Source organism: Microcebus murinus, chromosome 10 (genome assembly GCF_040939455.1).
Source record: "Microcebus murinus isolate Inina chromosome 10, M.murinus_Inina_mat1.0, whole genome shotgun sequence".
Taxonomy (NCBI): domain Eukaryota; kingdom Metazoa; phylum Chordata; class Mammalia; order Primates; family Cheirogaleidae; genus Microcebus; species Microcebus murinus.
This window is the reverse complement of record NC_134113.1, coordinates 14,806,996-14,833,621: the sequence shown is the minus strand read 5'-3', so window position 1 is coordinate 14,833,621 and position 26,626 is coordinate 14,806,996. Positions and strand designations below refer to the sequence as shown.

General features: G+C 48.9%; 1 protein-coding gene across 2 annotated transcripts in view; it reads left to right on the top strand.

The window, feature by feature from the left end:
* Nucleotides 1-26,626, top strand: part of ABTB3 (ankyrin repeat and BTB domain containing 3) — a 287,877-nt gene that overhangs the window by 214,966 nt on the left and 46,285 nt on the right. The window contains exons 1-2 of one of the 2 annotated variants that reach the window (XM_076007061.1): nt 11,701-11,864; nt 12,013-12,165. In XM_076007061.1, coding sequence (XP_075863176.1) covers nt 11,716-11,864; nt 12,013-12,165 — 302 coding nt within the window. In that variant the 5' untranslated portion in view covers nt 11,701-11,715. Of the gene's footprint in view, nt 1-11,700; nt 11,865-12,012; nt 12,166-26,626 lie in introns of those variants that run through there. The other variant, XM_012772781.2, reaches the window with a different exon arrangement.

Genomic DNA, 26,626 nt, shown 5'->3' with positions numbered 1-26,626 from the left:
TGCTCAAGGTCAGGAGTTCAAAACCAGCCTGAGCAAGAGCGAGACCCCGTCTCTACTATAAATAGAAAGAAATTAATTGGCCAACTGATATATATATAAAAAATTAGCCGGGCATGGTGGCACATGCCTGTAGTCCCAGCTACTCGGGAGGCTGAGGCAGGAGGATCGCTTGAGCCCAGGAGTTTGAGGTTGCTGTGAGCTAGGCTGACGCCACGGCACTCACTCTAGCCTGGACAACAAAGCGAGACTCTGTCTCAAAAAAAAAAAAAAAAAAAAAAGATTTCTGTCCTTTTTGGTAAATGGAAAGAAACTCAAATCCATGGTGATATAGTAAAGGATAAATAGAGCTTTATCTTCAATGTTATGGGACCTGATGTGTCACAATTAGATTCAGCTATGTGTGACAAAAAACCCCAAACAGCAGGTGTTTAAACAAGATAAAAATTTATTTCTCATGTAAACAAAGTCTGGAAATAAAAATCCAGGGCAGATATGGCCATTTAAAGAATCATCAAAAATCCATGTTCTTCTATCTTGTTGCTCTGCCTTCATCAATATGTGGTTTCCACCTCGTTGTCCGGTTTGGCTGCTTGTGTGCCAGCCATCACATTCACATTCTTGCCTACATAATGAAAGACAAACAGACAAGGTTGAGCCTCTTCCCTTTAGGCTCTTCCTGGAAGTATCATAAGAAACTGCTGCTTATACCTCATCATAAGAACCAGTCTCCTGGGTGCAAGGGAAGCTAAAACATACACTCTTTATGCTAGGCAATCATGAGCTCAACTAAAGACTTGGGATTTTAGTCCTAAGGAAGAAAGAGGAGAACACATAGAGAGGGCTACCCAGCAGTCTTTGTTAACTTTTCTACCCAAAAGGTTATAGCTATTAAAAATCTGTTGTTTTACATTCTTAGAGGTATTTTTGTCAACCGTTCTTGACGTTTCCTTTCGAATACTTTTCTGATTTTGTGTTTTTCAACTACAGTTCTAATTGAGGAAGAATTAAAGTATTGGAAACTTACAATTTTATTCCAGAAGTCCATCTCCTTCCATTGCTCCTTCCTCCCTCTCCTCTCCAGTCACACCAACCTTAGCTCCTCCAAAGCTCCATGCCCCCACCTGCCACTGGACCTTTGCACATGCTGTGGGCTCTGCCTGGAAAGGACATAATGCATGGCTAGTAGCTCTGTCCCTGAGCCCAACTGCCTGCACGTATATCTCAGCACTGCTGGGTATAGCTGTGTGCCTTTAAGTATGTTAGATAACTTCTCTGTGCCTCAGTTTCATTATCTGTCGGATGAAGATAATGATAGCACTTACTTTAGGGTTCTTGTAATTATCAAAAGAGGCAATGAAAGAAAAATGCTCAGAGTGATGCCTTGCATATAATAAGCCCCCAGCAATGGCAACTTTATTGAGTATTGACTATGTGCTAAGCACCTTACAGAAATTCACTCACTTAATCTTCAGAACAATCCTGTGGGTGGCCTTACAGTCCCCCTCTTTTACTTACAAGGAAGCTGAGGCACAGAGAGGTTAAGTAACATGCCCAAGGCCCCACAGCCAGCAAGTGATGGAGCCTGGATTCAAACATCTTCCTGGAGCACTCCTTCTCCACCACACTGGCACCAGATTTGAAGGCCTGGTAAGGCTGCCTGGTAAGCCTTTGTAAGGCTGCCTGCTGCCTTTTGCAGACTTCTTATGATACTCTCTTTGGAGGCAGAGGCAGGCCCACGTGACCCCTGGGGGCCCACGCTGGCCTTTGCCTCTTAGCCTTGGCCAGGCCAGGCCCTGTCCGTTTAGGCTTCTAGAGCCACTTGTCCCAGGATACGAAGCTGTGCAAAGCTCTGCTGCCGCCCAGATGTCTGGTTTTTGTGCCCAAGGCAGCGAGGAGGGTTCTGCCGCAGCCTCGCATGGAGCCTATGGCTTCCCCACTTCTGAAGCAGCAGCTCCCCTCCCTGGGCCCCATCACCATCCCACCCCATTTGAGATCAGGTTCCCCCCGTAGTGGCCTCTGCGCCCCTAAGCCAACCGAGCGCAGCCAGCAGCTTAGAGAGCAGAGGCACAGGCTGGTCTGCTGGTCCCCGTGTGGCAGGTGAGGAAGGACACTGGGCCGGCCATGCATCCTGCAGCTCAGAGCCGAGGGCCTCAGCCTTTGGGAGGCATCAGAGGATGGATAAGATGCAGATGCCACGTGCAGTAGGCTAAATGATAAACAGGTCCTAATCCCCAGAACCTACAAATGTTATTTTATAAAGGAAGAAGCATTTTTGCAGATGTGATTCAGTTAAGGATCTTGACATGGGGAGGTTTTCCCTCATTATCTGAGTGGTCCCCAAGTGTCCTTATAAGTGTGCTTATAAGAGAGAGAGATTTAACACACACAGAAAAGGAGAAGGAGATGTGAAGACAGATGCAGGACTGGAGTGATGTGGCCAGGAGCCAAGGCATGCTAGCAACCACCAAGAGCTGGAGGAGGCAAGGAACGGCCTCTCCCCCAAGTCCTCTGGTTTGAAGGGGAGAGAGGCCGTGTTAACACCTTGATTTTGGACTCCTGGCCTCTAGAACTGTGAGAGAATAAGTTTTTATTGTTTTAAGCCATGGAGTTTGTGGCAGTTTGTCACAGCAGCCCTGGGAAACGTATATGCCAAGCAAATGGGCACAGACTCAGGAACATGAAATTCCACCAGCTCCCCGGGTGATTTGGAGGTCTTCCCTCTAAAGATAGAGAACCCGATGGAATATCTGGACTGATGCTGCGGGACGACTGTGAATTCTTAGAGTTTTGCTCCCATCCTATTGCGACTGGGAAAGATGGGACCCTGTTCAAAGCCGATAGGAAAGATGCAGAGAGGAGACAGAGGTTGAAGTTAGGGGACTGCAGGAAAATGAGTGATGGAGCCACTTCCCCAGGGAAGCAGGAGCGGGGAGGAGTCCTTCTCCAGGATGAGGAGGGAGGATGAAGGCTGGGGGATGTGTCATTTGCAGGCAAGGTGGACCTTGTTATTTGTACGTCACTTGTGCTCGCTCTGCCTGCACCTGCTTGTACCTTAGCACTCTGTTTACAGCCCGTCAGCCCTCTAAGTCACCCCCCTTTAAATGTGTGACAGGAGAGCCACAGGAGGTTCCTTGGCCAGTCACACGTGCCTGTGGGAAATCGCCTCCTCACCCAGTGACCCAGTGGACCCAGTGCCCTCTGCCACTTGCCCCGTTTCAGGCAATTTATGTAATCGCCCATAAGGAGGGCTGCTTTTCACTCTGCAAAAGACTTGTCCTTTTACTACAAAAAGGCTTACTTTCCCCTAAAAGCAATGACCCTCCCCATGATGCCTTCCTTTCGTGGTTCCCAAGCGGTGTGTCTGCACACGTGGATGTTGGGAAGTCGAGCTTCCTCCCTGCTAGGTCAGTTGTTTGTGATGGTGAAGGGGTGGGATCAGAGGGAGAAAGGGCAGGGGGCTGCCTCCCTGCCACAAATGACGTCCCACTGCAGGTGCGCGGCAGTCCAGGTTGTCCAGAGAAACAGCCAATGGGCTGTGTGTGTGTTGGAGGATAGAAAGGTAGATTGGAAGAATGGATAGACACATGTCCTGTTGCTTTTGTTTCTCTGGAGAACCCTGACTAATACAGGGTGTGTGTGTGTGTGTGTGTGTGTGTGTGTGTGTGTGTGTGTGATTTAATTTAAGGGATTGGTTCATGTAGCTGTGGATGCTGACAAGTCCAAAATCTGCAGGGTAGGTGACCCAGGGAATTCCAGAGGTACTTGGCTGGTACAATTCCTTCTTCTTTGGGAAAGTCGGACCTTTTTTCTCTGAACCCCTCCAGCGTATTGGATGAGGCCCACCCACATCCCGGAGGGCAACCCACCCACCTTCCTCACAGCCTACTGACTTAAATATCAGTCTCATCTGAAAATGAGACAGTGACATCCAGGCTAGCATTTGCCAAATATCCGGATGCTGTGACCTAGCCAAGTAGACTCCTAAAATTCACATCACAAGGTGTGTGTTTCAGTGTTAACATCCCCAGGATGATCCAACACTGTCATGAATACAAAACACTCATCAGACCATGCTTGGTTCACAACGAACTCCCCAAGACTGAAGGGTTTCATAAGACTGTGGGAAGACTAAACCCACCTCTGTGATGAAAGATGACACCAACAGGCACCAGCTTTCCCAGCCTCGCCTGCAGCTCGGTACAGGGGCACAGGCTCGTGAACCAGGCTCAGCCCAGCTGATGCACCAGCCCAGCTCCTTCCCTCCTGCCGTCTCCTGGGCCCCTCACCCCTCTTTAAGCTCTTTCGTGACTGGCCTTGCTCCCCCTTAAACACAATAAAAAAAATTCACCTTCCCTGGTTCCTAGCTCAAGTCATGATGCTGCTGAGAGCCTGGTTACTCAGATGTGCTGGGGGTCCATTAGATATGCAGAATCTCAGGCCCCGCCCCAGACCCTCTGAATCGGAATCTGCATTTTAACAAGATCCCAGGCAATTCACATGCACATTAATATTTAAGAAGCGCTGTCCTAGAACATTCCCTTTGGCCCCTCCTACACCAGGTGGACGTCACCCCAGTGGGCAATCTGACCACACCTTGCACAGTAGGGCTGTCGCTATAGTAACCAGCCCTGGCCACCAATACCTCTGCCATCTTCCTGGCCTGGGTGCCCACAGATACAGTGAGATGACAATGATATTGCTATAGAAACCAGCACTGGATGTTGTCTACTATCAATTTAGCTGCTTTTCCTCCACTCGCTCTATCTCTGGAATTATGAGCATCCTACACCACAGTCAAACATCGACATTTCTCTCTAGCCTAGCAAACACTCAGCAAGCAACAAAGATGAAAAGTCAGGGCCACACAGTGTGTGAAGGGAAGTCGGCAGCGACTGCAGAGGTTTGCATCTCTTTGAAAAGACAAGGCAGGAACATCCCTCTGTGTCACTCTGTGTAGCAAAGCCTTCTCCTCCACCTGGCAGAGAAGGTGACGCTAAAAACAGTGTTGGTGAGGATGATGATGACAGCAACCATTTACTGAGCACTCTCCTGATACCAGGCACTAGGCTACTATGGACACCAGCCTGTTCAATTCTTACAGTAACCCTCTGTCTTTGTTCCCTGTGGCTGCCGCAAAAACTCACCACAAACATGGAGGCTTAACACAACCCAAAATTATTCTCTTACAGTTCTGGAAGCCAGAAATCTAACATCAGCCTCACTAAGCTGGTGTCAAGGTGCGGGCAGGGCTGGTTCCTTCTGAAAGGCTCTGGGGAGGGTCCCTGTCCTTGCCTTTCCCAGCTTCTGGAGCCTCCTGCATCCCTTGGCTCGTGGCCCCTTCCTCTCACTACTGCAGCTTTTTGCTTCTGTACGTCCCCTACTTCCTCCTGTGACGTCATCCTCCCTCTATTCGGACCCTTGTTGTTGCCTTCAGGACCCACCTGGATAATTTGGGATAATCTTCTCAAGATTGTTAATCACATGTGCAAAGTCCATTTTGGCAGACAAGGCAACGTTCATTCACAAGTCCAGGGATTAGGATGTGGACAGCTTGGGGGGGGGGGCATTATTCAGCCAATCACACCATCTAAAGTGGCTACCGTTGTTATCCCCGTTTTCCTAATGAGAGAACTGAGGCAGGACAATTGAAATAGCTTGTTCAAGGTCACACAGCCAGAAGGCAGAGCTGGAATCCAGTTCCTGGTCAGTCTCTCTGCAAAGCCCATGCCCATAACCACTCTATGGCTTCCAAATGGCTCTGACCTCACCCTTTATTGTCACTAGTTTGAAGGAAATGAACCCAAAACCATCGGGTCTCTACAGAGTCCGAGCTCCCGTTTGAAGTCCCTCCACCGAAGACTGAAACCTCAAGGGTAGGATTTCTTGGTTTGGGGACCCTTTGCCCAAGTGTTCGCCAAAATGTCAAACCGCGGGTGTGTTGGTTTGCTGGGGCTGCCATGACGGAATGCCACAGACTAGGCGGCTCAAGCAACAGAAATTTACTTTCTCACTGTCTGGAAGCTGCGAGTCCCAGATCGAGCTGTGGGCAGGGTTGGTGTCCTCCGAGGCTTCTCTCCTGGGCTTGCAGACGGCCACCCTCTTGCTGCCACTTCACACGGTGGCCCCTCTGTGCACGCACCACGTTGGCATCTGTGTCCTTATCTCTTCTTCTCATGAGGACAGCAGCCACAGTGGGTTAGGGCCCACCCTGATGGCCTCATTTTAACTTAATTACCTCTTCCAAGGCTCTCTCCAAATACAGGCGCATTCTGAGTACTGGGGGTTAGGGCTTCCACGCGGGAATTTGGGGGAACGCAATTCAGACCAGAACAACAGGGATCCTCTGACTCCAGCAGGAAGGTTGAGTCTGAGACCAAGTCCAGAGCCCGCGGCTGTCCTCACTCCCGGGTTTAACATGACCCCACGTTCTTACCCACCGCGTCTCCACCTCACCCTCAGTGCCCTCGGTACCCCCGGCTTCAGGACTGTGTTAGTTCCCTGAGGCTGCGGTAACAATTACCACCAACGAGGTGGGTTCAGACGACACTCATTTATTCTCTCCCAGTTCTGGAGGCCAGAAATCAGTTTTGAGGGGCAGAAATCAAGGCGTGGGCAGGGCTGTTTTCTCCTGGGGGGTCTGAGTTGGTTTCCTGGCCTTCCCCAGCGTCTAGAGCCGCACGGCACAGCTTGCGGCCCCTTCCTCATCTCCAGAGCCAGCAGCGGTGCATCTTGCCTTAGCGTCACACTCCTCTGTGTCAAACCTCCCTCTGTCTCCCTCTTCTAACGACCCATGGCATCTAGGACCCACCTGGATAATCTTCCCTTTGCAGGATCCTTACCTTAATCACATCTGCAGAGTCTCTTTTGCCATCAACACTCATAGGCTCCAGGGGAAAGGGCCTGGTATCTCAGGGGACCGTTACTCAGCCTGCAGCAGTGGTCCTTCCTCACATACGTCCTGGCCACTCAGCTCTGCAGAGCCACGTGGGAGCTGGTGCAGGTAAAAGCCTTCAGTGAGTCGTAAAGATCTTTTCTGCCTCAGGGCCTTTGCACAGTCTGTTCCTACTACCTGGAATGCCCATCTCTCTACACACACATTTACACACGGCCTAGTCCGTCACATCATTGAGGTTTTGTCACGTCCTCAGAGAGGCCTTCCCAGCACCCTGGCACTCACTGATCACCATTTGTCGTTGCTTTATCACTTGTTGGTTTATGTGTGTTTCTCATCTGTCTCCCTCTTAGCCTCTTAGACTGTCAGCTCTGTGAGAGCAGGACCTGGCGAGTCCTGTTCTCCACGATGTCCCCAGCCCCTGGAAGCATGCCTGGAATCTGGGTGCCCTCAAAGGATCATTAGAGGAATAAGTGACATTCATAGATGACATTTCATCAGGTATGCACCCATGGCCAGGTCTTGAGTTTTCTCTTTTAAGATACTACTCTGCATATGCCTGTGGCTTAGTATTCCCGAAATCCAACCGTGACCTCTTTGTGGGAGGGTCCGATCTTCCCATCTCCCCGAAGCTGTCTGCCCCCATCACTAGGACCTTCAAGGTCTTCTCCCCAACTTCCCAGGGCCACACACTGGACCCTTCCTGAGCCCCCAGGCAGCTGGATTTTCCAGTAGAACCAAAGAATATTAGAATTGGAGAACCAAACAGACCACTGTCAGTGAACTCTGACCTACCATCTGATTTTGCAAATGAGGTTTTATTGGAACACAGCCAAGTCCATCCATTGTGCATCATCTCTGGCTGCTTTTTCACTACAATAGCAGAGTTGAGCAATAGCAACAGAGCCCGTATGGCCCACAAAGCCAAACATACTTACTAGCTCGTCCTTTACAAGAAGGTTTGCTGACCCCTGAAAGAGACCATCTGATCCAAACCCACCCTGCTTTACAGATGAAGATACTTAAGGGCCAAAACATTTATGGGCCAGAGTCCTATGGTGAGTTACTGGCACATCCTGGACTGGAATTCAGTTCTGCAGAATCCCAAACCAGGTTTTTCCCATATTCCATAACATCCTCTTTAGTACCCAGACTCCCGATCAAACTCTTTTTTTGTTTTGTTTTGTTTTGTTTTGTTTTGTTTTGTTTTTTGAGACACGGTCTCATTCTGTTGCCCAGGCTGGAGTGCAGTGGCGTCATCATAGCTCACAGCAACCTCAAACTCCTGGGCTCAAATGATCCTCCTGCCTCAGCCTCCTGAGTAGCTGGGACTACAGGTGTGTGCCGCCACGCCTGGCCAGACTTTCAATCCTGGGTGGTCACCCTTGTCACCAACTCTCTCTTCACCATTTAGGAGAAAGGCCACATGCATTCATGTTCTCCATCTTCTACTTGAATCAGGGCTCCACCGCCTTCCTGAGCTGAAACTTGCAGGTTCGACCTTGCAAGAAGCCTGTCTAGGCTTTCTCTTCCCTTCCAGAGCCTCTGGTCCCACCCACATGCCTCTCCTGAGGCCATAGCGAAGATTCAGATGGCCACAGTCCTGTTTGCATTGACACCTTCCTCCTCAGTTCATCTCAGGCCACCCGGTCAGGGGTTAATAACCCTGGCTGGCTCTAGAACGGAATGCAGAGATGCCCAGGCCCCACCCCAAGACCTATTAAGCCAAAACTCTGATGTGAAATCATGGCATTTGAACAAGCTTCCCGTGTGATTCAGGTGTTCAACAAAGTCTAAGAACCATTTCACTAAACCATGAGCTCCTCAAGCCTCTTCTAGCCTTTCATCACTGTGAACAACTTCAGCATAAAGTAGGGTAGCCAGAGCAACACTGTTCTCTTAAAACATATACGAGGAGAATGCAATATTTTTCTGCTCAGCATTCTCTACCCTTTCCTTGGCATAAGGCCCTAGGATCCTTTCCCAGCTCCACTCCAAAGAAAATATCACAAAAAAATGCTACTTTCCCCCCTCTGAGTAGACAAGATAAGAAGATTTTTAAATGAGTTGCTGGCAAAGAATTCATGAGCTTATAAACTATTAAGGTCAGAGGGATGAAAAGAAGGCAATGTTGAAAAGAGAGAATAGGTACATAGAAAATTCCAGAAGGGGTTGGAGTCCTGGGGTTCAAGGTTCCTTATTCTGGGGCTTGCTAGCTACCGTGGTAAAGGTGTTATTCCGAAGGCAGAAGAGCCTCTTCTTGCTCCTCTTTGGTATTCACCAGGTGCTGGCTGTGCGCCCTGGGCCTGGCTTGCCACCTAACATGAAAGGCAGCAGCCCAAGGGCAGCTCTGTGATGGAGACTCAGCTCCCCCGTCCCCCTGGGGACTAAGGTTGTGGGCTGTGCTTGGGGCCACTGAGCAAAGGAATGACAGCAGGGGGCAGCTCTGGAAAACAACCCATTGGAGAGTTCTCCCAGCCTTTCAGGCTGGTTTCCAACCGTGATGGAGACACAGTGACAAAAATAAGTCCTGCTCACCTGAGCCAGTAGAATCCAATTCAATTTCGAGTCAGTGTGTGTTTATTGAGTGCCTGATTCAGTTTAGGTGATGGAGAGAATAAGAGAATGAGGGAGACAGCCGAAGTAGCAGGCTGATTCAGGCAGAAATTCCCTGGGAATCTGCCCCACAGGGAAGTCCACAGGTCCAGAAATTTAATTTTATCAGTTTCGCCCAGCAAGAAATTGGTAAATCTTAGTCTGTGTCGTGAACAAATATTTATTAAGTGCCTGCAGTCTGCCAGGCACTGTCCTGGGGCTGGAGCCAGAGCCGTAAACAAAGCAGTCCCAGGTCTGTGCCCCCGTGGACCTTACACTCTAACAGGCCACCTGCAGGGCCAGTGGGGAAGGCCCCAGGAGTCCTCTGGGGTGGGGTCCACAGGGAAGGGGTCCACGTAGGGTGGGTTTGAACTGTGGTTTGAGGGTTAAGTGGGTGTGGGTTTTTAAAGGGCTGGAGGCCTCAGAGGCCAGGGGCTGAGCTGCATGAGCAGGATGAACATGGCAAGCCACCGAGGGTCCATGACCATATCAGCTCCCTGGGCCAAAAGTGCATGCTGGGTAGTAAGATGCATGCTGGGAAGTTGGACCAGAGAATGTCAGTATTGCATGGGGTTACAGCACATGGCTTTGTAGTCAGATAAGTTGAGTCTGACTCCCAGCTCTCATGCTTGCTAACCTTGTGATCCAGGGTATGATACTTAACCTGGATAAACCTTATTCTGCTGATCTATAAAATGGGTATAATCATAACTAGCTCTAAGGTTGGTCCTAAGCATTCAGATGAGATCATAGATGAGATGAACAGAAATGAATGCAAAAGGCTGAGCTGTTGAATATTATTAACATCAGATAAATAGGTCTGACTCTAGGAGAACTGGCACCTACCACCAAAAACTTTGTGGGAGGCTCATGACATCTGCATTCTACAGGGTGGTCAGCCACCTGTAAACCCACCTCCTTGTACCCCTCTTCTCAATGCCGTGGCAGCTGTGCTGGACTGAACGGCAGCCCCAGGACTGGGGGAGGCAAGAGAGATGCCTAGAACGTATTTGCACAGCCTGGCCTCCTTTAATTTTGTGTCCAAGAAACCCCACTTGCTTCACTTGCACCTGCTGAATAGTAGGAAACATTTTGTGTCTACATAGTGCATTTCTCAAAGTGTGGTCCTTGGTCTACCTAAATGCTTATTAAACTTATATTCTTGGGAAGCTGAGAACCCACCCTTTAAAAGCTCTGTGTTTCTGCTTATTATGAGGACGATGGCATTTTTCAGACAATAGTCTCCCTCTTCCTCCTTTGCAGGCAAAGTAATAAACTTCTCTTTCCTTCTCCTGAAAAAAACAAAGCAAAACAAAACAAAAAATTCTTGGACTTGACACAATCAGCATCTCTAGAGACAAGGCCGGGGAATCTGCATTTTAACACCTCTTCCCAGCCCCTGCCAGGTGATCCCAAGCCGTCTACTGACTAGAGTAGAATTTTGAGTGTGGACCCCAGACCAGCTGCATCAGTGTCAGGAATTGGTTGGAAATACAGTTGTTGGGTACTTCCCCTGATCTACTGAATCAGAAACTCTGCGGGTGGGGCCCAGCAATCTGTATTTTTAAGCCTTCCAGATAGTTCTGGTGCACATTAAACTCACATGGGGAGGTCTTAAAAACCACCAGTGTCCAGTCCCCACCGTACACCAGTTAAGTCAGAATTTTTCAAAAGCCCTCCCAGCAATCCCAACGTGAGAACGGGGTTTATGATCACTGGGAGAAATAGCAAGATGCCACAAATGTATTACACGTAGAAAGTTGTGTTCATAGGCATTCATAGGCATTGCCTCAGTGAATGCTTGCAACAAGCTAGGGTGATTTCATCAGCAGGTGAGGAACCTGAGGCTCCCAGAGTTTCGGGGATGTGACCGAGGTCCCGAGAGCCTGCCTTTGCTGGCTGCTACTGGGCCACTGCCCAGCCTGGCTCTCCGGGAAGGCCGGCTGTTGACCTGGCTGTCCTTATGGCTTTTCCAGGTGCTGAAGCCTTTTGATAGCATGGTGCCTGGGCAGAGCTAAAGCCAGGGGAAGCTCCAGAAAGACAGCAGGGACCATGCTGAGGGTGCGAAGGGAGAGTTAAAGGACACTGAGGCTCGGGCCCAGAATCAAGGAGCTCCAATTGGTAAAAAACCAGAGTTTATTGGTTTTCCACCGCTCCAGCCCCTGTGCCTGGTGCTGTCAGTGAGTCATCTCTGAGTGCACATGATCGCTGGGACGGATAATCACGGAATGGTTACCGCGTATCTTTTCATAGTCACACTATCCCCCGTGTTGCAGATGAGGAAACTGAGGCCCAAAGATTCCAGAGAGCCTGCCTCGGGGTCACCGGTGAGGTCTGGATGTCTCCAGAGGCTCTCCCACGACTCCAGGATTCAGAGGCAGGGTCTCCAGGAACATCAGGGTGGGGTGGGGTGGGGTGGGCCGGGGGCAGGGGGCAGGGGGCCCTGAGCAGGGGGTGGGGCCGCGCTGGCAGCCCCCAGCCAGGGCCGACCTAACCGCGGTGTCCCGTCCCTCCGCCCGCTGCAGGCCCTTCCTCGTGCTGCCGCCACTGATGGAGTGGATCCGGGTGGCCGTGGCGCACGCCGGCCACCGCCGCAGCTTCTCCATGGACAGCGACGACGTGCGCCAGGCGGCCCGGCTGCTGCTGCCCGGCGTGGACTGCGAGCCGCGCCAGCTCAGGTAGGGCCGGGGGCGCGGGGCGCGGGGCGCAGGGCGCGGGGCGCGGGGCTGCAGCCACCCACCGCTCGGATCAGCCCCGCTGCGGCGGCGCCCGCACCGCGAGTCCCTGCGGCGGCCGCCCGGGCTTAAACGGCACACGCGGGCTTAACAATAAGCAGGTCCCCGGAGTTCCGGGATGAAAGAGGAGGGCGGCCGGGCTCGGGGGGAGGGCCGGATTCTTAGATCGCAGGAACGGGCGTGTCTGCTCGCGGGCTGCTCTGTTCTCACCTTCCTGCTCGCGTTCCCATTCTCTCTCCGCTCCCGCCCCTCCCCCACCCCAGGAAAATACGGTCCCCTGTAGTTCCCTACCCAGCCCCGCAGAGTCAAATTTCTGGCAGGGTAAGAGAGTGCATGCGGATGGGGTGGTCCCCCTGCAGCTCTCACGCCTGTGTCCAGGGCTCTCCTCCATCAAAGTGGGGATCGCTCATGGGTCCGCTCAGGGACCCCATGCATGGGGGCTCATTGTAATCCAAAGCAAAAGAAATAAAACAACTGGTTCACTCAGGTGAGTCGTAGCCTGCCCCTAAAAGTGAAAAGCACAGAAACCCAGTGGGGGGGGGGGTGAGAGAGAAAATGCACTTTCCTGAAACCATCCCCCCAGCTGTGTTCCAGGTGTCACTGTTATCGTTTTCAAATCCCCTCCCACCCACCCGGTGAGAAACTGGCCTCCCTCCACAGTTCATCTAACCCAGTCGGGGCCCCAGAGATTTCCGTTCTTCCAGGATCTGATTGGGGTTCTTCGAGGAAATGGAGGGTGGGCAGGGTAAAACACGGGCCACCAAAGGCCCAGAGCTGCCCCCAGCCCAGGCACACGCAGGGGCTGATCAGTCATGATGGCTAGCATTTGCTGAGTGCTTACCACATGGTAGGCTCCATTCTAAGTGATTCACATGGATTAATAGCTACTATTCCCCACATCTTATGAAATGGATACTGTTATTATGCCCACTTCAAAGATGAGGAAACTGAGAAGATAGGTTAAGTAACGTGGCCAAGGTCACGGGACGAGTAAATGGTAGAGTCAGGATATGAATTCAGGCAAATTAGAGCCCTTGGCCCAGAGTTCTAACCACTGAGCCCTTCTGCCTTCAGGTTTCTGTTTAGGCAGTTTCTGGCTGTGCCACTATGCTTTACACCTTGTCACCTGGAATAATGGTAGGTCTCAGGGAGAGGCTAGGGAGTGGCCATTACTGAGCACCTACTATGTGTTCGGTATCAATTGCAACAAGAGATTTCCATTCCTTACTTGTCTCCTTTAAGCTCTGCAGCAGCCTCATGAGGTTAGCATTTTACAGGTTAGGAAGCCATTGGTGGGACTGCTTGTAGGTGGAGATGCCAGGGCAGAGATCCGTGTGGCTCCTATTCCATAGGACAGCCTCTGCCCACTGGACTCTCCTGTCTCCCGTTTCCTAGGGAGGACTATACAAACAATGCCTAGAAGGAAATAAGGGCCCATCAAGTGGTCATTTTTAGCAAGAATCCCCACGTCTCTACTACTCCTGAAATAATAATGGAGGCTTCTATCAGGTATTGCTTTATAATTTCAGAAGGCCTTTAACACTTTCTCTCATGAGCCTCAACATAAACATTGTTATTCAGAACAGTCGTGCTGCCCCATTTTGCAGAGGAGGAAATCAAGGCCCAGCAAGATCAGATAACTCTCCCAACTTCGCACAGGTAGTAACAAAGTTATAAGCCAGACAGTAAACAGAGACACCCACAGTTACAACCATGTGTCACTTTTCTGGTCCCTCACCCTAGACCTAGACAAGGCCTCCCAGTGGATGCTGATAACCCTCTTCTGGATGGCTCTGTTCCTTTCCACAGTCCGTGGACTGAACACAAGCCTCAGGGGCCACTGTCCAGCTCTGTGCCCCTCCTCTAGCACAGAGATTTCCCTGCATGGTCTGGTGACCACATGTGTGTCATTCTGACAGTCACAGCAAGGATTTCAATTTCAGCATCTGTCTAGCTTGAAGCCTCTGCCCTGGCATTCAGGATGTGAGTGTGACATGCACGCAGGCCGAAATGCACAGGGGAGCAAAAGAAGTCAGTTGCATTTGAGCCCCTGGGCTCTTTTTAGTCACTCATCTCTGCATTCTTGACTCATTTGTCTCCTGAATGATGATTCATGTAAAGAAAATATACTAATTCATTGTTCCAGCTAAATGTTCATCAAATTTGGAAATCATCTTCGAAGAGAAGAATTAAAATAGAGTATTCAGTTAGCTTTCCTAAATAATAAATGTAAGATTTACAAGTTCCATTAACTAGAAAAAATTCAGTGCATGAAAAGATAAATCAGTTCTTTTAAAAAGAGTACTTATTTTTCAGTCTAGTCAACATATAGATACATCTGCACATATATGTCCCAATCTCATTTAAGGTGACATGAAGTGGGAATTCCTGTGTCCACTTTGTAGGTAACAGGATCAAAGAAGTTTTGTCCATTCAGACATCCAACAAATAGACACCAGAGACCTACTCACACAGTTCTTACAGCATGGATATAGCTGTCCCCAACAAATGTGCAAGGTGGCCTTTGTTATCCCATTTTACAGATGAAAAGGCTGAGGCTCAAGGAGGCTTTGGGACATGTCCAAGGTCACCTAGCTGAGGTGAGGTAGAACGGGTCTAGAACTTGACAGATGAGGTGAGAATACAGTCACCTTACCTCTCTGCTGTCCCAGAGGTTCATCTTCAAAGTTTGCAGGTGGGCACCTAGTTCTGAATCAATCAGAGCGGAGCTTCCCTAAGTAAACAGCCCTAGAAAGGTGAGGGCATTCTGGCATTCTAACAAATGCAGGAACCTGGGACATGGTGTCAGGGGCCGGAGTGTCAGTGACTATTAGCACATATAATTACCTACCAGCTGGCCAAGGTTTCCTGGTGGGAGGCAGCCTGGATACCAGCTGGGACAGAATGACCAGAGTCAAGGATTCCCAGGTCCGATGCTACTACTGCCATTGATTTTCAAAGTGACCTTGATCCAGAGCTGCCAGAGATTTGCTTTTGTCTTTATGCTACAGAAAAGCCTCACCATGGTGATCAGGTTTATTCTAAAAGGAATACCATTCCATGAAGCCGCATACCTATGGTGGCGGTGGTGACCCATTTATTCTTCCTTAATTAAAGCATCAGATAATCTAAAGCTGGTGAATTCTGCCTTGTTTTTCTTTTTATTGTCCTTTGGGAAAGGGAGATGGGCAGTAGAAGGAAAGGACAGAGCAGTTAATAAATCTTGGCAGGGTTGATATGTTTTCTTAATTACTGGTTTCGAAACATTTCAGGAATATAAAGAGTAAATACTGTCATTTTTTTCTTCATGTTTGTAAGAGGTAGTTTTTCTGCTCTGGAGTGAAGGCTGCATTAAAATAGAGGTAGTTGGAGGAGTTCTCAAGTCCTCTGGCAGCTGAGAAATGGTACCTATCAAAAGGATTTGGGGGCTGCTGGAACCCTGAGCTCATTCTAGGCAATGGTTCATCTTTTTGCAAGTGTTTCTTACATGCAAACCAGATTTTGAGCTGTCCCAGAATGGAAAAGTTCAGGGGTGGCAAGGTGCGAAGAGTATTAGAATGGGGCCCGGGAGACCTGGGTCATTCCCTTTTTGCCTTCTTTTGTTATATTTATTGGGCACCTACTAAGTGCCAGTCCCCACACAGAGGCTCTCATCTCAGTCTGCTGGTTTCTTTTTTTTTTTTTTTTTTTTTTTTTTTTTTTTTTTTTATTTTGGCATATTATGGGGGTACAGATTTTAAGGTTTCAATAAATGCCCATTCCCCCCCTCCCCCCAAAAGTCTGAGTCTCCATCATGACCATCCCCCAGATGGTGCACATCTCACTCACTATGTATGTATATACCCGCCCCCCTCCCCCCTCCCACCTGCCCAATACCCTATTACTGTAGCACCTGTGTGTCTACTTAGGTGCTACTCAGTTAATACCAGTTTGCTGGAGAATATATCTGGTGCTTGTTTTTCCATTCTTGGGATACTTCACTTAGTAGTATGGGTTCCAGCTCTAACCAGGAAAATATAAGGTGTGCTATATCACCATTGTTTCTTAGAGCTGAATAGTACTCCATGGTGGACATATACCACATTTTATTAATCCATTCTTTGATTGATGGGCACTTGGGCTGTTTCCACAGCCTTGCAATTATGAATTGTGCTGCTATAAACATTCGAGTGCAGGTGTCTTTTTTGTAGAGTGTCACTGGATCATTTGGGTAGATGCCCAGCAATGGGATTGCTGGATCAAATGGTAGATTCACTTGTATCGCTTTAAGGTATCTCCATATTGCTTTCCACAGAGGTTGAACTAGTTTGCAGTCCCACCAGCAGTGTAGGAGTGTTCCTCTCTCTCCGCAACCACGCCAGCATTTATTGTTTGGAGATTTTTTGATAAAGGCCATTCTCACTGGGGTTAAGTGATATCTCATTGTGGTTTTGATTTGCATTTCCCTGATGATTAGAGATGTTGAGCATTTCTTCATATGTTTGTTGGCCATTCTTCTGTCTTCTTTAGAAAAATTTCTGTTCAAGTCCTTTGCCCACTTTTTAATGGGGTTATTTGATTTTTTCTTCCTAATTTTCGTGAGTTCTAAGTATATTCTAGTTATCAGTCCCTTATCGGATGCATAGGATGCAAAAATTTTCTCCCATTCTGTAGGCTGTCTGTTTACTTTCATGACTATTTCTTTGGCTGTGCAGAAGCTTTGTAGTTTGATCATGTCCCATTTATTTATTTTTGTTGCTGCTGTGATTGCCTTTGGGGTCAGTCTGCTGGTTTCTAGCAGGTCACCTTGGGCAAGTCCCCTCCCCCATCTCACAGGGCTTGGTTCATCTCTGTAAAGATGAAGTGACACCTGCTTCGTGGGCTTGGGAACTGCAGTAGGGGCCAGGGATGAATTGAACAAACTGCACCACTGTCTGACCTGCTAACTTACAACCCTCCTCATGTCCTCTGGGCACCTTTTAAGGCTGGCAGGTTTTGTTACTTATCCGGTATGGACCAAACCAGATTGGAAGGCAAAGGTTGAGCTACAATAGCACTTTTCTTGAAATGCAGCCCTATAATAACAGCTGGAAAAGTTCAGGTTCGTTTACCAAACACGTATGGGGTGCTGGGGGCCCGCGGGGCCCAGACAGGATAACATCTGCGGCCCTTTGGGAAGAGGATGATCCAGGTAAGGGAAATTTCAGCCCTGATGGCAGAAGGTACCACCCGCTCCTTCCCCGGACCTGTATGGTACCAGATCTTGTTCTGGACTTGGGGGTCCCCAGGATTTGCCTGCCGCTGGGGAGACGCAGGCTGTAACAAACAGCGAACAAATCAGCAAGCAAATTCCATAGAGTTTGAGTGTCACAAAGAAAGTGGAACTGTGCATGGGTAGAAAGGAATTGAGGAGGGAGGGACACATCGATCAGGGCTTCAGAGAGCACCTAGGGATTTTTCAGGGAAAGGGACAGTGTCATGCTCCTGCTTTAAAGGAATGCCTAGTATCGTGCAGGACAAGGGACTTAGGGAGAAACTGGCTAGAATGGAGGGGAGAGCAGATCTGGAGCCATTTCCCTCGGTCATGTCCACACCGACCCCTGAATTCAGACCTTGGCCTCCCCATCCTCTCCCTCACAAGGTCACCTGCAGCGGCTGAGCACCTGGGCTCTGTAGGGCTCTGGAAAGCGCCCCGGCCTCTCACAGAGTCAGGAGCTGCTCTCTCCTCTCCCCTTGAGTGTCCTTGTCCTTCCCCAGCCCTGGACAAATCCTGCAGCTCCCCACGGACTCTCCGGCTGGGCTGCCTGCCCCTTCTTCACCTCCAGCAGACATTAAGCTCCACTGCTGCAGCCCCATGGTGACCCAGTTGGAGCTGCTGCCTCCCCCACACCGATGTCAATGCATTAGCGCCTCCTGGAAAACAAAAAGCCGCCCTCTCCCTGCTCACTGGGGAGTCGCTCTGGGGCTCAGCTGTCCTCCCCTAACAGAGTCAGGGACAGGCCACCGGGCCTGCTCGAGGAGCCAGGCTAGCAAGAGACAGCCTTGCACTCAGCAAAGGCACACGGAGCGCCTCCCGGGTGGCCGCCCGCTCTGTGCGTGGCTGGTGGGAGGTGGGCAGGGAGGCGCGAGAAATTGCAAGAGAACGTGGCGACTGCCCTCGCAGAGGTCAGTGGGGATCTAGGTTTGAGGGAGCTAGGAGTGACCTCCCTGCAGAGGCACCATTCGGTCTGAATCCCGAAGAATGAACAGACATATCTGGTGGAGAAGGGGAAGAGAGGGGAGGGGGAAAGGCATTAGAGAAACTCGTCCATACAGAGGGAACCACATATGCGAAGGCCTCAAGCTGGGAAGGCGTGTTGGAGGAAGCACAAGGACAAAGACAGACAGAGCAAAGGATTCAGCAAACACGGAGCACCTGCTGTGGGCCAGGCCCGCACCAGGCCCAGGACAAGAGCCGAAAGCCGGGCCGCACTCAGCCGCTGGAGGGTCTTTTGTGCCATGCCGAAGAACTTCGGTGATCTCCTGCAGGAGGTAGGAGGCGTCACAGATTTTAAAGCAGGGAAATGACGCCAGGTCTGTATTTTAGAAAGAAGGGCTGCTTGGTGTGGACGGTGGGCTGAGATGGGCTTGGGCAGGGCAGCCTGGCCTCGAGTGATCCCGGTGAGACGCTGACAGCGGAACAAAGGCAGAAGCCGTGAGGACGAGGACAGAGAGACAGGGAAAGATGTGACAGCAACAGAGAAGGGACAAACGTCAGGACTTAGTGATGAACGCAAGGCTGAGAGAGTGGGCCAGGAGAGGGATGGGGAGCGGTGTTTAATGGGTACAGAGTTTCAGGTGCAATGGATGGCGGGGGTGGTTGCACGATAGCGTGAATATACCTAAGCCATAGACCTGTAGACACTAAAAGATGGTTAAAATGATAAATGTGGTGTTATGTATATCTTATCACAAGGGGAAAAATGGCCCTGGGATGTTCTCAACTGAAGACACTTGGATACAGAGCAATGTACAAGGTGTCAGCGTCGGCCTTGTGTGACATATGTGTATTTGCTCCAGGTGCTTAGGCTGTCCCTGGAACAATGGATAAGATACCGCTAACAGAGTTGTCTCCAAGGAGGGGGATTGGAAAGCAAGCATATCAGTTTCCTAGGGCTGCGATAACAGACCGGGTGGCTCACAACAACAGACATTTATTGTCTTACAGTTCTGGAGGCTAAAACTCCAAAATCAAGACGTCCACAGGGCCATGGTCCCCCTGAAGCCTTCAGTGGAGGATCCTTCCTTGTCTCTTCCAGCTTCTGGTCGCCGCAGGCATTCCTTGGCTTGTGGCAGCATCGCTCTGGTCTCTGCCTCCGCCTCCATCTGCCCTCTGTCTGTGTCCGAATTTCCATCTCCTTATAAGGACAGCAGTCGTCCTGGATTCGGGCCCACCTTACTGACCTCGCATCTGCAAAGACCCTATTCTGTAACACTAAAGGACAGAGGTGGCAGGGAAACATGATCGGCTGTTGGGTTTTGTAGCATGTGCGTGTATTGCCTTGTTCCCTCACCACATTTTTATGTTAAAAGTTGATTTGGAAGTTTCTAGCTCGGAAGAGTGGGTAGCTAGGGATGTTTTGACAAATACAGCACAAGGACGATGCAGGAGAAGTAACGATGGGTTTGGTTGTCAGAAATGTTGGTTGTCTGTCCAAATGAGAGTCCTTATCAGGCTTCTCCACTGGAGCATGGCTCCCACCGGGGAATGAAGTCCGTGCCCTGGCTTCTGCTTAGCAAGAAAGCACACAGAGCACAGTGATGGGGAGCACAGGACTTGCGATGCACTGCCTGGGTTCAAATCCTGGCTGGGCCACTTACTCTCCGTGTGACCTTAGGCAAGTTACTTACCTCTCTGGACCTCAGTTTCTGTATCTGTAAAATGGAACAATACTATACCCACCTCATAAGGTTGTGGGAAGGATTAAATGAAATAACATATTTAGTATAATACTTATGTTATCGTAAATGCACATTAAATGTTAGCTATTATCCTTATTTTTTCTTCTCTGGCCCATGAAGATGAGCTGTTCCTGGTAGCCAGAAACAACTGGGAGAGAGGGGAAATAACTACCTTGGAGAGAGCCAACAGTACACCATCGGGGATATGGTTGGTAGCCTGGCTGAGCTGTGGCGTGTCTTGGACCTTCTGCCATAGCTTGGGAGCCACTGTCCCCACCCCCCGTGACTCCATACGTCCTCTGTGCAACTCAGGTTTTGTATTTTCTCTGAGGTCTGAGGTGTGGGAGGCCATCACTGGCTGGAGTCCCAGACCATATCCAGAGCAGTCAGATGCCCATCGTGGCTGCATGTGAACCAGCGATGAGGTCACTAGTGGGAAGAGATAGCAGAGGGGAGGAGGCCATGTGCAGACAGCAAGTGTGGCCCCTGACTGGCTGGGCCCTGTCCAAGTGAGCAGAGGCTCTGGGAGATATCAGGGAGCATAGACTATTCCAGAAGAAAGGGTCACAGTATGGACTTTTGTCTCAGACAGTTGGCTTCCTTTTCTCTCTAGGGCTGGGGCAGAAATCAGTTGCTTTGACCATGGGTCTTGGCACATAGTTAGGGCCCCATAAATATTTATTGAATGGACAAATGAATGGTGCAAAGGGCTGTTACAGAGTGTGCTGGTGGTACCAGAAGTGAAGAGACTAAGACTTTTCCTGGGCTGATTAAGATGCGGAAAAAGACTTCCACATGAACACAGTGGTAGGCAGGTGAGAATTCGGGTGTAGAACTCAGAAGAGAGGCCTTTGGGGTGCTCTGGCAGACAGGTGCTATTGAAGCCATGGGTGTGGATGAGGTTGTCTTGGAAAGTGACTGACAGAGACAAGGGAGAGTGGCCCCCGGTCAGAGAAGAGCCCAGAGAAAGTGAGGTGGCCAGTGGCAGGTGGCAGGCACAAGGGAAACGAAGATGGAGAGAGGTCACCGGAATCCAAGGTGGCAGTGCCAGCCGAGAAAGGGGGCCACTGGGCCTGGCAGTGAGGAAGTCATCGGTGCCCTTTGCAGCAGCAGTCTCAGCAGCCTGGTGTGGGCGGAAACCAGACTGCAGGCAGCAGACAGTTTGCCAACACTCGGAATTTGTTCTGCACTTCCAAAGTGTTAAAAGCAAAACAGAAACACATTTGGTACTTAACAGCGACACAGAGAACTACTCCTTAAATGGTACGGAGGGCTCGCTTCCAGATGAGGGCTTCAGATGCAGGCTGGCAGTTCCAGGGTTTGGAGTTTGCCATGTGAGATTTGGCTTCCTGGGAAACAGGGTTTTATTGATTATTTATTGATCTGTTTTTGGCCGACTCTTGCGTCTGTTAAATTTCTGCTCAAGGTACTCATGCCTTAAGTACTCATGCCAGTAAACCTCCCAAACTCTAGCTTAAAATATTAGTTAACATGGGAACATTGTCTTTCCTTAGCAGTTAGGACACCAGTACTTATTACAAAGCCATGTGCTTGGTACAAATTGCTTAGTATAAACCAGGACAAAAGTGTTCTTGGTAACAGTGAAGGAACCCAGTCCCATCCTTCAAGAAGCTCATGAGCATCACTACAATTGGTGCATATGTGCCATTTTTCCAAACAGACTGTCCTTTCATCGGTTCATTAATCCTACAGAAGGTTAACAACCACCAGAATGAATGATCTCCAAAGTCCTCTCTAGCTCTGAAAATTATTCAGCTTTGTGATCAGATGTTAGACATGCAAAATGGCAGTGACACTCTTACCTGTGGGGGAAACTGAGGCACGTAGCAGGTGAAGGAAGTAAGAATAGCTTCGGCTCACCTTCTCCCTCACGTCTCCGCAAGATGATAGATGTTCTCTGTGCTAGACAGGCAGCCCCAATCTAAGAATCGATGTCGAAGTCACTTTTGCACCAGGCCCTCGGGTCCATCTGGAAGGCGCAGCCCCCAGCCTCAGTCCCTCCTAGGGAGTCAGAGGCACTGCAGCCTTTGTGATCCATGTGGCATTGTCGGCCCTGACCGGTGCCAGACTCCCTGTGAAGACTTCACATGGCAACATTCTACCAAGTGGCCAAGAAACATGTGAAAAGGGTGTAACTTTACTAGTCATCCCACTAATGCACTTCAAAACCACAGCTGTGTATGCATGTCATACTGGTCAGATTAGGGAAGAAATTAAAGTCTGACAATACCAGATTTAAGCGCAGATGTAGAACAGTGAGAACTCTTAAACACCACTGGAGGGGGACTCCAGATCCACTTCAAAGTAAACTTGAAAAAACATGATTCAACTCTAGGTCTATACCAGGGGTCCTCAAACTTTTTTTTTTTTTTTTTTTTTTTTTTTTTTTTTGAGACAGAGTCTCACTTTGTTGTCCAGGCTAGAGTGAGTGCCGTGGTGTCAGCCTAGCTCACAGCAACCTCAAACTCCTGGGCTCAAGCGATCCTCCTGCCTCAGCCTCCCGAGTAGCTGGGACTACAGGCATGCGCCACCATGCCCGGCTAATTTTTTTTATATATATATCAGTTAGCCAATTAATTTCTTTCTATTTATAGTAGAGACGGGGTCTCGCTCTTGCTCAGGCTGGTTTTGAACTCCTGACCTTGAGCAATCCGCCCGCCTCGGCCTCCCAAGAGCTAGGATTACAGGCGTGAGCCACAGCGCCCGGCCGGTCCTCAAACTTTTTAAACAGGGGGCCAGTTCGCTGTCCCTCAGACCGTGGGAGGGCCGTGGGAGAGTGCGGCGCACATTCCACACATGCGCACTGTGGGCCCGGGATGAGTTGGCTGCTGAGCAGGACAGGCAGCGGCGGCAAAAACACCCATCGGGCGGCGGGCCGGTAAATGTCCTTAACAGGCCACATGTGGCCCGCGGGCCATAGTTTGAGGACCCCTGGAGACCCTAGAGAAAGGCCCTCATACGGAAATAAGGAGACATGTATATGGATATTCATAGATGCAGTATTTGCATAAGAAAATATGAAAATAGCATATTTGTATATTTGCAAAATAGCAAAAGAAAAAATAAAACACCAAGCTGTCTTTAGGAGAATGGATAAATAAATTGTGGTATGTTCATTTAATGGAAAACCAAGTAGTGATGAAAATAAATGAAATAGATTGACTTGTTATTACATGGCTAACTCAAATACTGTGCAAAAGAAGCAAGCTGGAAAAGGACTTATATAGTATAGTAACATTTATATAAAGTTTACTGATATGTAAAACAGCCTATATGTTGTTAGGAATTGATATATGTAATAAAAAGCATAAAGCGTGCATCGGGACGGTAGATGTCCTATTCAGGGGCGAGCGTGCTTGTGGGAAGGTGGAGAAATCAGGGTGGGGCTGCAGGGGCCTCTGTGCTTGTAAGACTTTATTTTGTTCAGCTGTGTTGGATGGCCAGCGTGAAGGTGGTCAGTATATTACTCTATATTTTCTGTGTGCTGAAAGTAATTTATTAACAATAAAAGTTATCTACTTAGCCGGTGTTTGCAATAGCACTCTCAGAAGGCCAGTTCTGAGATATTAATAAGCATTATAAAAAAGTGTTAAATGGTTCAATAAATTTGGGAAACACTAGCTTAAATAAAATTAAATAGGCTTTCTAAAACAGTTCTCAGTGCTTTTAAAATCCTATGTTTCTTATAAATCTCAAAGAGAAGGTTTTCCCGTTTAAATATTTTACCATAGAGCAGGGATCAGCAAACTACAGCTACTTACCACCTGTTTTTGTAAATAGAGTTGTACAGGAAAACAGCCATTCTCATTTGTTCAGTATTCTACGGCTGCTTTCCCACTGCAGTGGCAGAGTTAAGTAGCTGTAGCAGAGACCATGTGGCCCACAATGCCTAAAATATTTGCTTATCTGGCCCTTTACAGAAAAAATTTGTGGACCCATCATAGATCTTCTTAAGGGACCGGTGTTGCTGGACATGCACTTGGGGATTGTAACACTAGAACTTTGCCCCTACAGCTCAGGAATTGGTCTATTTATTGGTGAAAACTGTTACAAAGAAAACCCCCAGTTCTTTCTGTAATTCCTTGGAGGATGGTGTGTGTGCATTGATCTTGAATCTCTAGCCTATACTTAGCACTTTGCATGTGCTCCACTGAACTGATTTAAACTTAAAAACCATTTGTGGAATGGATTAATTGGGATATAGATTCATTAGCTGTAATGGACATGCAAAATACGTGGGGCTTGGATAATACAGGTGTTTAAAATTCTCCCTCGTATAACAATTCAGGCATAAGCAGTCCATAAGATCAGGGACACAGGCACCTTCTCTCTTGTTGCTCTGCCATGCTTTGGGTGATACCTTCTTCTGCATGGCCCCACTCAGCAGGACTGCATCTATCTAGTTGGCAGAGGGAAAGTAGGAGGGCAAGGCATGCCCCAGATATTCCACACATAACTTCCGCTTGCGTCCCATGGGCCAGCACTTGGTCATATGACCTTACATAGCTGCAAGAGACTCTGGGAAATACAGTCTTTATCAGAGCAGCCATGTGCCCAACTAAAAATCCAAGTCCTGCAACAATACATAAAGAAGATAAGGGACTCTAGAGGACAGTAACCAGTCTCAGCCAAAAGACGTGTATGGGGGGCTTGCATCCTTGATCAGAGGTGACTCCTTTCTCTAGAGGAGTCATTATTTTTGACTCTAACATAAGCCATGATACTGAAGCAAGAAATCTATAATGCTGCTTCATCATTTTCTACCCAAAAGAGCATGACAACACATTCAGATATGAGCACACTGGTTTCATTCCCCTGGGTATTTGCAGCCCTTGCTTTTGAGATAAATCTTTTTAAACATATTGAAACAGACCCAGGATGCCTATCTTTTGCGAGGAGGTGAAGACAGTGGGTTTTGCCACTAACTAGGCATCCACTTGTAAGAAGGAGAGGGGATCCAGCCCCCTTGGTATGTCTCCTAAGGCAGAAAGAACTGGCAAGGAGGAGGATGTGGAATCACACTTCACCTTATCCGAGGTTTAATGAGCTGGTTCTTTTCTGTACTTTAGTAGCAACATTAAGCGGCAAGTGAGCACAATTTTTGGACAAAGATTTCTCCCTGGAACTTTTGCAAGCATTACATGTTCCATTTACCGAGATAATATAATTTTTTTTCTTTCTTAGAAAAATGCACAGAGACCTTGGTGTGACTTACCTCAGCACAAAGCACTGTCAATTTGTTCATCTTTTTGTTATCCAAAAGAAAAGGAAAAAAATAATCAGCTGGGAGACTTGAAGGCTGTGAAAGGGGATTTGACTAAGGCTTTCTTGGGAAAGTGTGTAGAGGAGGGGGCCGGGGCTGGTGTCCAAGTCAGGCCTACAGTCCTGTGAATTTGCCATTTCACGAGTCATTTCTGAAGGCACCATTTTATTGTCACACTTACAAAATCTTATAGTGGAAACTGCTTGATATATAAAAGATGATGCAAAAAAAATTTTATTATCCTGTATTACCCTGCACCAGGGTTTCTCAATCTCAGCACTATGACATTTGGGGCTGGATAATTCTTTGTGGCTGGGGGCTGAAGAGGGGAGTTGGGAGGGGCTGTCCTGTGTATTATGGGATGTTTAGCAGCATCCTTGCCTCTACCTACTAGATGCTAGTAGCACCTCCCTAGTGTGACAACCAGAAATCTCTCCAGATGTTGCCAGATGTCCCCTGGGTGACAAAATCACCCCTGGTTGAGAATCGCTGACCTACGCAAACCTAAATTTGTTCGTAGAGAGACTTGCTGAATGACTTTAGAAAAAAAAGGATTCTGTTCCTAAATATGACTCTGACTCGTACAAATGAGTCACCTCTTCTCAGGCTTCCGGTTGCCTGGTCTTAACAAGGAGTTGAGCTGAGTGACCTGTTTCAGCAGTGACATTTCGGGATCCCTCAAGTCAGAAGCTGTTGCATGGGACCTCTGTCTGGAATATTATTTGAAGGAAAGCAAGATGGCGAGGGGCAGATTTGAAGCGAGAGCATGCAGGAGATAAAGCAGTGGACTATGGAATGTGTGTATGGCATGGAAACAGGCCTTGTTGGCTGGAATTGGGGGGAAGGAAGAAACAGGTGAGAGGTCAGGAACTCTCTGGAGGAGCCAACTGCAAGAGAACCTGAAACTCAAAGCCTGTTGTTGGGAGTTTATATTCCTTTGGCATCCAGCCCAGGACCTGGCATCTAGAAGTTAGTTCCCCAGGCAGCAGCATTTGAAGACACTCTAAGAGAATGCGGAAAGCCTTTTCAGCACAGAGGGGCAGCGGAGTGGGGTGGGAAGAACAGGGCTTCACCAATAGCCTGCCTGGTTTCAAATCTCAGTTCTGCCACGGACTGGCTGTGTGATCTTGTGCAAGTTTCTTAGCCTCTCTGGGCTGTAGTTTCCTCTTCTGAAAAATAAATATAAATTGTATAGGGTTA